We start from the raw sequence: 12,423 nt of genomic DNA, 5'->3' as shown, positions 1-12,423 counted from the left end.
ATATGAAAAGCCACTAGTATCATTAGGCTATGACTCCATGGTAATTATCTGACTAACCAACTTATCTAAGCTATCTGAAAGCCAGGTAACCCATTCCCACTGAGGACCTAGTGACAATATTGTTAAATAAAATTTTCCAAAAGTTTATTTTACTGGCAAATAAAGAACTAGAGCACAAACAGTTGTGATGCCACAGTTGCTTTCCAAAATAATTATGATCAGGGTCCCTGAAGTACGCAGTGTATTAATGAATTCAAGGGAAGGCAACGCCACTATTAGTAATAGCTTTTTATTCGGAGTCCTCATTTTCCAGATAGGTCACATTAAACACAGCCATTAAACAATAGCATTGAGATAAATCCATACAATGTATGCTGCTTTGTTGTGAATTCTTGTGCACCAATCACCTGGTGCAGCTAAGAACCTTATGGAGTAATGGGGCTGATAAATGGGAATAGCCAACCTGCAAAACACTGGGGCCAGGAAAGTCAGACTTTATTTAGGTCTCATTCAATTATGTTTCAAATCAACACATCTTGATAGCCAAAACTCTCATTTGAATTAGTGCTCCGATAAATGCTCTGTGTTGTCAAAAGAATATAATTAGGCAGTAATGAGTGGACATATAATATGCCAAACCTCAGTCTACTTGTTGACCTCAGCAACTTCTAGTCCATTAGGCAACAAACAGCTTTTAACCTGGTGGTAATAAAGCATACTGCTCTATTACTACATGACCTTTTTTATGGTGTCATTTTTTAAATTGAGCAGTACCTAGATCCTTTAAAAGGAAGTCATGTTTTACAAGATCTAGCTAATTTTGAAAAACAAAACAAGTCAATTTTCCAAACCAGAATTCAATTAATTTATGGAGTAGTGAGCCAATATTTGCATATTGCCTGCAGTAAAGATAAGTATGTCAGGTTAAGAAATAATGGGAAAGCATTCTTTGAAATTGCATGATATGTCTCTTTAATGTTCACTTTGGTATAGGTATAACTAACTGATTCTCACTACTTTTAATTTTGAAGAAAAGATCTTTCATCATTAACATTTAATGAAAAAATTGTTTTGTTACTGATATTGTGTTTTTAGTTCATCAATAAACAGTTTTTAGAACTTTAACTTTCTTATGAAAATTTCTATAAATTCTTTTTCTGTGCTTAACTTCAGTTATTTAAGGACCTAAAGGACAAAGTATTCAATATTATTATTCATTTTGAATGTGTGGGATTTTTTTGAGGGGTTAGTAATTGGAAGATGTGAATAAAGATAATTTTTTCACATTCTGAATTGTGATAAAAACACCTTGAAATATTACTGTTTGATCATGCATCACCCCTTAGAGCAAGTTGCTCCCCAAAGGGGTAATTTTGGTATCTTGTAGACTTCCAAGGAAGCTGAGCACCAGAGGTCTGTGGTAAAGGCAGTTGCCAGCCAAATGAATAAAAGCAAGATTCCCTCAACTCAACTATAAAAGCTTAGCATCCTGACTGCTGGATTACCACCAACTTGTAAATAAATAATCACTACTAAATACAGATAATGTGTTAAACAGCTAACACTAGTAAATCACTGGTGACAGAGAGTCTAAAGGTAATCCCTCACACATTGGCACAACCAATTCTTAAAATCTGATAGTGTTTTAATGTCTTCAGACACATATAATAAATTGAACAACTGGTTACTCAGCATTAAGAACATTTTAAAAATAAATCCCACTCTCTTTGTTGATTTCATTTACATACTGCCTTAGATTTTACTACTTGGCTATCTGTCTAGTAAGAGCGAGGCAACACTTGGTAAGACTAAATGGAAATCAGTTTTCCATCAAATTTCAGCTATCAAGCTAAATCAACCTGTAGTCTCCTGGCAAAAAATAACATCATATAATAGAGACAACACATTTCATATACATAAATTGTCCAAAATATAGAGAGTCAATTAGGTTTTACATGTACAAGATCCCTTCTTTTCTGACTTAAACATTTACAAATAATAAAAACCAAGAGTAGAGCTTTGGAAAGGCTGTTACTGGGAACCAAATACAGTTCTCAAGAGAATAAGGCTGATGGGAGTTGTCCATTCTTCCCTTTCAAAGCAGTTTTGCAAACGAGGTACAGTCTAAAATCTTGACAGCATTTGATGGAAATATTTTCAGTTGGATTTTTCAAGGTTTAAAATTACAAAGCTTCACTTCAGTGTTTGTTTTCGCTTTTGTTTTTTATTTTTAATAGAAGGATTTTATGACATTTATGTTGTTTCTACACTGGCTTGGTGGCCAGGAAAGAAGGCACAGAATTCTCCACCAGTTTGCAAATAATGCATTTTTCTGCTCCCGTGCACAAACAACCTTTATTTAACTCAGCACCACATTTTCTAAGGTATGGGCTGGAAACTGTTTGTCATGAAGCTGTAAAATGCAAAAATTTTTAAACGCTGAAGGAAAATGTCAATCAAGGCATTTCCCCATCTACTGCTACTTCAGCAAGTGCTAATTTTATTTTTCCCAATTCCTGAAATTTGAGGTTTCCTAGCCTCATATGGAAGTAAGTTTGAAACACGCTAAATGTCACAAGGAAAGGTGCAAGAAAATGAAGGAATAGACAGTGTATTGTTCTCAAGGGACACCAATAAAAAGAGGCAGAAGAGCGCGGGAAAAAAAGGCAAACATTTTGTTAAGACCCAGACCTCTTGTAAAACACTACACAATGCAAGTAACCAGTGGTGGTACCACACATGCATTAAAGCATTTTGCATGGTTTTGAAATATAATGGGGACACACATCTTGAACCACTTAAGATACTTTTGAGAACCAATCAACAATATGATATCTACATAGGTAGCAGCTGTATGCTATTGAAAAAACATGAAGAAGTTTCAGGTATTGGTACAAATGTAATTCTTGTAATTTAGCATGACTTTAATAAAAGCTTCCACGAAGGACTTGTACATAACCATGACTGACAGATGTATTTTTTGACCTTTCAGTTAGCTCCATCAGCTCACTCAAACACATTTTGAACAGATTATGTACTGTAGTACTTGGTAGACTCTACATTAAACAAGAGACTTTGCTCTGAGGCACTGCTTCCAACACTCCATGGGGAAATGGAAGCAGGAAAAAACAAAACTCATAGAGTTCGACAGCTACCAAGGCAACACTTGCCATTTACAATATAAGCCCAAATATTTTTGCAACACAACTATATATTAATTTAATAAAATACACAATATAGCTCTTATACACTCAACAATTTGGCTCATATGCACTGAATCTGCAATAAATCAATAAAAATATGTCATTTGATGTAAACACATTGAATCTTCTTACATTTGCACATTTAAATGGTCATGTGATTTGTGTATGTCTAAGACGTTTTCGCATTCCTGAGCTATTTTAGTGTCCACAAATGAATAAAACATATCATTCATGTTAATTGTCTCTGAATATCATTACTCAATGGTAACTATTTTTCAGAACTTTTCTAGGTCAAATTTAAAACATATCCATCATTATTTATATGTTTGTTGGACACTAAAATGCTAAAGAGGCATTTTACACCTTTAAATTTTCTTCTCCTTTCATGAAGTGAATTAGTCTACGTGTGTGCAGGACAAAATGGACTATACTTTTTTACATTTAACTTTTATACGTTATGAGGTGTTTTACAAATGACTCAGTTTTTAATTTTTTTTGACTAATGTTATGGAATGTTTTCTGTGTTTCTATGCATGGCAGGTAACTTTATACAGAAATGTTTACCACAAATATGTGTTAATGTTTGGTGTAGCTTGGACTACTGCAAGGTCGTTTCAGGACTTTCAGTAGAAGCCTGTGGTGACTGCTAGAAATTCTACCACAGATCACAAATTATGACCCTGCTTTGTATGGGGTTTATAGGTAAACAGTTACGTCAGAATAAATCACGGAGTACAGTCTTAGAGCAATGAGAAAAAAACTTCCATTCTCACACTGCATACCTTCCTAACAGATAGTCACAAGGTAACTTGCCTCCTCATCCTCCTTTTTCTTCTCTCTTTTTTCTTCTCTGTTTTTCTTTCCTCTTTGAACATCATTAATTCTGTCCTAATATAAGTTTGGTCAAAACAAAGCCATTGTTATTTCTGAAAAAGAAACAGCAGTGAAAAGAACATACTTGTGGGCACTTCAGATGTTCACTAAAAGCCTTAAAGCAGCATCGGTCTTTCTTTATCCCTGTAAAATGGGGTTTTCACCAGGAGGGGTCATTTTTAAATCAACAGAAGAGACAAGAAAATGCCAATGCTTTTTTTTTTTTTTTTTCACTTTCTCACAGCCACAGGGTCATTTCCCCGGCAGTCCTGCAGAAGCTTGTCGATTTCTCTCACGACTTCCTCTGCATCCACCGGCTCTCTGGCCAGATCTCTGTTAGAGTGGTCAAGCTGCTCCAGGACAGCGCCCATTTCACTGGAATCCCGGCTGGCTCTCGAATGCACATCGGCGAAGACCCTTGCCATCTGCTCAGAAGCCAGGAAGGGAGGGTCTCTCGGTTGCTTGCTGGGGGACAGATACTGAGTGTCAGTGGGCAAGTACTGGCTGCTCGCCTCGGCCAGAGCCCCTGGCTTTGCTTCGCAGCCATCCAGGGAGCCTTTCGTTGAGGTGCAAGGCTCGGTGCATGCCTTGGTTGGGCTGCTTGATGCTGAGGGGACCTCTTGGAGGAGAGGGCTCAGGGCACGTTTGGCTTTTAAATAAGGTTTCACATTGGCAATGAGAATCGTGTGCTCTCGCTTGTCTTTTCCAAATGTACAAAAAGTCTTTTTCCCAGTGGGATTCACAGTTTCGTAAGTCTCAGTCTCAACATTAGCTTCAACTGTGGGTACAAAGAGATTTGTGCGGTAATCTGCGTTTTCAGCCTGATTGGTTGCAGGGAACTGTGGCATCCAACACCTGTCAGAATGACCAAGCACTCGGCATTCATCTGTGCAATTAACACACTCTTCTGGTTCTGCAAAACAAAAGAGAGGACAGCAAATCCAATCATTAAGGATGCCTTTACAGTTCTACAAAGGCTGCGATCAGCTCTCCCTGGGTTTGCTTGACCTCTGATCTCTAAATTAAAAAGGAAAAGAAAACAATAATTAAAACATTTCAGGATGGTTGCATAAACCTGCTGGTTGAGACAACGGTTTTATTTAAGTCTATTCTCTAGGTATTAACAAATTTCCATAGCCTGGGATGAAGTAAAAGTGGCCACTGGAGAATCATTCTAAGTAGAGTAGAATATCACTGTAAACTAATCTCCTGGGGATATCAGTTAGTCTTTGTTCTGTATAACCCATCCTGGAAATAGGGAACTTCAAAAAGGATTACCAGGTTTAATTTTTGAAATCAAATAACAGTGCAAAAACTGAATCACAAACTTCCATAAAAAGTCCTAAGCTGCTATTTTTTTTTAATGTTTTATCCCTGTTTTGCTTGTAATTGTTATTTTGGTGACAGTCATGAAATAAGGTTTTCCTTTAAAAGCCTGCTTTTCCTACTGAAGAGTAGCAAATGGAATTTTCTATCTGAATGTGTTATGAATAAGCTTGTCAAAAAGTGCACATTGCTATTGTAGTAGATTTGCGTATGGATCATGTAATCAGTTTTCTTCACTTCAGCTTTTTGTTTTTGGTGTAAGTAGGTGAAAATGTATTTTGTAAACAGATATAGTTCAGAATGAATGACAAATCATGATTTCAATTCTAAATGATAATGATTTCTGTGAGAATTTTTGCTTCTCTCTTTTGTGATAAGCATGTAGATAATCTAAATAAAGTACTGTTTAACGATCACTATTTCAAAGATGCTGAACAAGAAAATATGAAAGAAAATTCCTTCATTATGACAACAGCTGCATATGTCCATGAACTCAATATTTTAAAAGATAACTTTGAACTACATCTTCCCAGTTGTCCCTTTCACCTACAAATCATTATTTTCCTTATGTTTAATGATCCTTTTTAAATCAGGGACCTTTTTTTCAGGAGAGGATATTTACAGTTTAACTCTATGTGATGGGAATAGAATTCCCTACTCATTTGGAACCCTTGGGATTGCCATTTAATTGATGCGAGAGGATCTTCATAATGTATAGTGTCCTGTGTGCAAGGGAAAAAACAGCAAATTTAATAGTGCTGATAAATTTATACAGTTACTTTTCAAAGTCATATACAAAATCTGAGTCTGTACTTAAAACACACAGAAAATTCCTTATACAAAAAGAAAAAAAATAAACCATACCTTAATTATCTCAAAAAGTTTTAGGATAAAATAATTTCCTATGAAACTAAACTCTTTTAAAAAAGAATCAAAATGGTCTTTTGACAGAACAAAAATTCTGTGGTATTTCATAGCATGTATCAATATTCACACTTGAAATGTTAAAAAGAAGTATCTACATGGCTTGTCTCTATTTTAATTTTGTCTTACTTTTAAACATATATTTACCTAGGAGTGAATAAAATATGTTAAGTTTATTATGTAATGCAGGCAAGAATGCTGAAATGTAGTCTCAAACTGAACTATCTACACACAGACTCAAATACTATCTATGATTTGAAAGGTTGTCAGACAGATGGACACAAACAGAAGCAAAAGAATCTAGGCATTTAAAATTTTCTAGAAGCCTCCCTGTGCAGATTTAAAGTAGAGCAGAATTTAAACAACAGGATATCAGAAAAGTTTACTATCAGGTATCTGTTTTCATTACCTATTCTGAAAGTGAATCTTCAATATTATGCCTGTGTCAGTAAGTGTTAGAAAAAAAAATACATATCATTTCATTCAACTAATCTTATCCTTCAAAAATACAGTAGAAAACTTTACTATTTCACTTGCTAATATTTTTGTATCTTTTAGATTTGTGATTTTTAAAAACTTCATTTACAACTCATACACTCTCTTTGAAAGACACTAACATAATTTTATTTTTCAATATTGACTGGCCTCAATTTCAGCAATTTCGATAGCCCAGCTTTGAATGAATTCACTATGAATTTAAGAATAGAGTGAACAGGACAGAATAATGCAGATTTATTAAAGTGTAAATTGACCTTGAATTTGAAACCATCAACATAAAATTATTGTTTGCACTTCACTACTGAAACTCTGCAGCTTTTTCTACTTGACTTCATGTCACATCCTAGGGAGCAAATTTTGAGTATTGATTATGACACATTATATGCTGTTCACCTTGTCATTAGACTGTAATTTTGACAGCCGCATTTCACATACAGTGAAGAAAATCAAATGGACCCTTCTGTACAAGCTGCAGAAACTAAGAACATAAAATGAACTATAACTGCCAAGGGTCAAATAAGAATTTTTGAGAGAGTAGAATTATTTCTGAAGTGACATAAATAAATAGATGACTAGGTAGACACATAAAAGAGACATAGGTAGTACATAATGAATTACTAGCTAGACCAAAAAAGTAGATAAAATGGAAAAAAATGAAAGAAAAAGAGAGGCGAGAAGGAAACCAAAGTGAGGGGAGAGAGGGAAGGATGGAGGGAGGAGTGAGGGAGGAGGGGCTTAAAGGAAGGGGAGTCGTATTGGGAGGATTTCTGCTATGCACACCTTCTATTATATTTTTAAAAATCCACTCAATAAACTAAGTGTGTATAATAAAGAATAATAGTGTGGAGGATTTTCTCAAGCCCTAGGACTGTAAAGGTAGATAATAGCTTCTTTCTGTACCTTAGGGAAAACGAATCCCGAAACAGGTATGTTGAATTATGAACTATAAAAATGAAAAAGAAGCAAATTACACAGACAGCCACTATTTGCATAGATTACATATTTGTATCAAAAAACAAATTTAGGGATCCTGGACAGAAAACAAATTTAGAGATGCTTGATCCAAGATTCATTTTTTCTTCTGGACCAATCTGGGATTACAAAGAAATTATTTACCCTCATTTTTGTCCTTTCCTTAGTATAACATAATAACCCTTTCACAGAATGCACCCCTTGCCAAGAAAGATGGGATAATCCAAATGGTATATAGATGAGAGAAACTGAGAGATAAGCATATTTATATTGCAAAGTGAAAACAACTCTGAAGTCCGACAGCTAGAAATCTGGGCAGTTCTGTCTATAGAGAAAGTTTACAGTGTCTAATCTTTTAAGTGTAAAATTCCCTGAAGGATCATGTGACAATCAGAAATTTAAATACTTGTTTAGCATTAAGAATCATTTTCTATACTACTATAGTCACTTCTGACTATTATAAAAGCTCCCAAGGGGAGGGATATAAACACAGTCATCTTAATTAGTTCAATTTTGCATCTTAATTTATATGATCTTTTTCAAAAGATATAATCACTTAAATTACTGTAAGTACTTGCAGTTCAGCTGCCACCATAAACTATACATGCACACACACACACACACACACACACACACACGTGTAGATCTTTATTTGCATGTGTGTAATAAAATTGAGCTTTCTCCAGGAAATAGTCCAAACAAAATTTAAAAACTCAAATGCATGTCCAATGCATTCCTGAAAATTAAAAATCAGTAACTACCATAAGAGAAATACAGATGAATGAATAAAATACACAGGAAAGTTATATATTTGTAATATAAAGGATAGCAGATATATATAAAACATATATATAAATATATTTATAAATATAAAACCTTGTATATAATTTACATGTATGTATAAATCTTTTTATTTAAAATCACCAATAAACAACCTTTTAATCTTTCCCTATGCCCTTCAACTATGAGTGTGAAACCTCTGACTGGATAAACAACTTGACTACTGATTTTAGAATTTTATATAATTCAAGTTGATTTAGGCATAAAGATGTATGAAATCTGCAAATTCATATTAGCCAACAGATCTGAAAGCTCTCTCTCTTTTTTTTAACCTAGATTAAACTGTTTAATAACTTAAAGATATAAGGCAAACAAACATTTTTGGCCAAAATATACCTTCAAAGGAACAGGCATTGTGAAAGTTACATATATATGAGGAAAAAAATATTTAGGTAAAACATCAAATTATCTGCTCCCAAATTATTGTATTTTAGCGATCTTCGACAAAGGTTACCAGAACTTAATGTCCACAATGTGATTTTAACCTTGTAATGTCACTACATCATGAAGAGTACACAGCCATTTCAAGATGGGTAAGAGGTGTCAATAATTACAATGTAGAAGATTAAAATTTGAAGCCAAAACACTATTTAAACCATCAAAGATTAACAAAGATTAAGGGGCCTCTATTGAACATAGTTATTTTCGGAAAAGTCAGGAGAAAACCCTTGCGTGTTGTGACTCGGAACTGTTCACTGCCGAAGAAACACAGTTCGAGGAGCCACGTCATGAAATTTCTTTAGAGTAAATCTATCTCTTTACTACAGTCTGTCTCACTCTCAGGAAGGAATTTATCACAAATCAAAAGATAAGCTTATTTTCCCTGTCTTCAAAGCATTATACCACATAACCCAAAGAAAGATACTTAGCAACTAATTTGTTAACACTTAGGGAAATATTAGAAAACATAAAAGGATTTCCTCCCCTTAGTTTCATTTCCTGTTTCCTCCAGAGCCCACATATCTGTACAACTGAAAACATGCTTATTATTTCTAGAATAAGAGTTTCAGATATGCATCTGATTTAATTTTTATAATGAAGAAATAAACGTCTGTGTCGTAGAAATCTGAAAACCAAAATCCATTAATCAGAACATCAGTGAGGAAGTTCTAAATTGTTGTGGTTGTGGGGAAGGCTATTGGAGAGAGTTTTCTGTACTTTACGACTGTCAACAAAATGGTTTTATTTCAGCTCTGTAAATAGCTTTAAATAGGAATAGTGCTCTTCTGTTAGTGTGGTGGTTGCTCCTGTTTCTAACAGCACCTTAAAATTGGAGTCGTTTCCAAGTAGAGAGCTCTATAAATGAAGTTCATTTTTTATTTGTTCTCACTTTTCTTTTGTATTTCTATTTTACCTTCTTTCACCAGTGTAAGCTTTCATAACACGTAATTAGCTGTCTGGGAAAGCAGAAAGCTGACACCCATCTATATTTATGGCTGGCCCAAATGTTCTGGAGATTAACTCTACAAAACTTAAAGTTGACGCCCATCACAGATTATCTACTAGTAAACAATGGCAAGCCAGGACCTTAGACTGACAGTTCGTGTACACCAGTTTTCTACTGAAAGCTTTTAATGATGTAACTACAGCTTGCTTCACTGCCTTTTTCTTTCTTCAGTGCACACAAACACACACACACAATTTTACACATGTACACACACTTCTCTATGAGCACAGCAAATTACAATTAATCCAAATATATTCTAACATATCAGAGAAAAAAACACCAATACTAAAATAGAAATCTTGTCAGAATACAGTTCAACAAACCTCTAATAAAATGTTTCTTCAGTAAATTGACATAATTCATAATATCCTGCAAACTGACAGTTTTCTGCCACATACAGTTCTCTCTTTTTTTGGCAATGTTAATGATTATTCACTTACTTCCCTTTACCATCCTATAAACCCCTTACACTTGTTATGATGATAGGGTGAGTCATTCCATATAAATGGCACTTTAACAATCTATATTCATTCAAATTATTTCCATTTTTGATTTCTATGTCTCATTTACTAGCATATTAGTTAAAATTAAACCTTCTGATTTCACACTATCTGACTATGAGGGGATAAAAATTTCACTTTCAATATTATTTCTAGAGACAGCATTGGAAAGTTGTCTCAAAACGTCTTTCTCTGTGTCGGGGAATAAAAAGAAACAAGTATCCTAATATTATAATTTTATCGCATGCTATTTCTTCTGCTAGTATTCACATGACTTCCAGGCTTAATTTTAGTACAATTTTTAATAACCTTGGTGTATCCCTTATTCAGGGAAAAAAAGAGAAGGGTAAGGGAAAATGTTGCATCAGAGTACAATCACTTTATTTAGCCAAGTGATCTTTCATCTATTGTCTTGTATTTCCCATGTTTCTCACTTGTGCACAGTGATCTAGGCTGTTCTACTAATCAAATAACTGATATACAAATACACAGATGTGGGATATGTTTTTGCTTCTTTTATTTTTTAATGTAAGATCACATATCTTGTTACAATATGCTCATTTCATGAGCATGCTTGTTCACGTGTTGGCAGTAATATAATGGTAAAACACTGGGTACTAGACTCCAGGAACTTAAAATATTTCCTAATAATTGGTCATAAGAAATAATAATTTAGAAACATAGTTCATGGAATAAAAATACTATGAGCGAAATGTATATATTTTTAGGTATATGTACTGCTGATCTGGCTTCCAGAATTTACCTCAGTTGTGAAATGCCATTCTATCTGCTTTTGATAGGCAGAGAGCACATTTTGAAAAGGAGGTTATAATAATGCTAACAAATAGTCAAACCGTGGCAGCTTAGAAGTACCAATCCTCTGGCGTGCAATTACATCACACAACCCTTCTGAATGTATCGCCACAACTTCATTCAGACACCAGAAACCACTGCCCTGTATCACATTCAACTGAATCCAACTGCGGCTGGATATTTGGAATGCTGGGAGCATTTGCACTTACTATTCAATGCACCTGCACACCTTTGGGGATGGTTTCAAGTGTTTGTGACCCTTTGGACATAATAATAGGTCTATTAGAATGAATTTTCTGGCATAAATACTGACAACCACAGATAATGCTCTGAGATGAAGAAAAATGAAATTAAAGGGAAACATATGTTAAGGAATGAAAGCAAAAGGATATAAGGAAATCTGATATGGAAGCACCCGAAAAAAAAAAAATGAGAATCTAAACCACATATTGAGAACCTATGGCACAAATATAATTGTGTCCTGTGGCACAGTGTCCTGAAATTAACATTCAAAATTTAGCTGCCACCCTTCCCCAGTCCCATACTGTAGGTGCAGCCATCCCCTGGGTTAGTAGCAGATGCTTAGAAGTGAAGGCACAGATAAATAAGGTCATCTCTTTCTTAACAGGTACGCTCAGGAGAACTGACTCTGCAACTCAATTCTATACTAAATGGAACAAGTTTTTGTTTTTGTTTATATTTTTGCTTTTTTGAGAAAAGGACTCTGACATAACCTATCAAGGAAAAACAGTATAACTCAAACGCCCCACCAGAGTAAAGACAGCTCAAATTCATTGGGAGTAGTAGATGTGTGTAATTCAGCAGTTAAAGGAATTATACTCAGTCATTCATAAGGTAAGAATGAACTAAACATCAACTTTGTGAATTGGAAGTTTTCAAGTAAAGGCATCTTTGAAAGAATGTTGTGGAACAGGTGTTGTCTCAAGTAAAGGTTTGTGGTAAATGAACCCACGTTTACCCACCTCTAAAATTCTCCAGTCTGGAAGGCTGTATCTCTTTACCAAGG

The 12,423-nt window shown here is 34.6% G+C and overlaps 1 protein-coding gene across 1 annotated transcript in view; it reads right to left on the bottom strand.

Moving 5' to 3' along the window:
* Nucleotides 1-3,700: 3,700 nt before the first annotated feature.
* PCDH17 (protocadherin 17) overlaps nucleotides 3,701-12,423 on the bottom strand; it is a 101,450-nt gene continuing 92,727 nt past the window's right edge. Inside the window, exon 4 of the mRNA XM_032610687.1 lies at nucleotides 3,701-4,989. Within this exon, the coding sequence (XP_032466578.1) occupies nucleotides 4,307-4,989 (683 nt within the window). The 3' untranslated portion in view covers nucleotides 3,701-4,306. The remainder of the gene's footprint in view (nucleotides 4,990-12,423) is intronic.

This window comes from Phocoena sinus, chromosome 18 (assembly GCF_008692025.1).
Source record: "Phocoena sinus isolate mPhoSin1 chromosome 18, mPhoSin1.pri, whole genome shotgun sequence".
Lineage (NCBI taxonomy): Eukaryota > Metazoa > Chordata > Mammalia > Artiodactyla > Phocoenidae > Phocoena > Phocoena sinus.
Note: the sequence above shows the minus strand (reverse complement) of the source record. Positions and strands in the feature narration are given on the sequence as shown.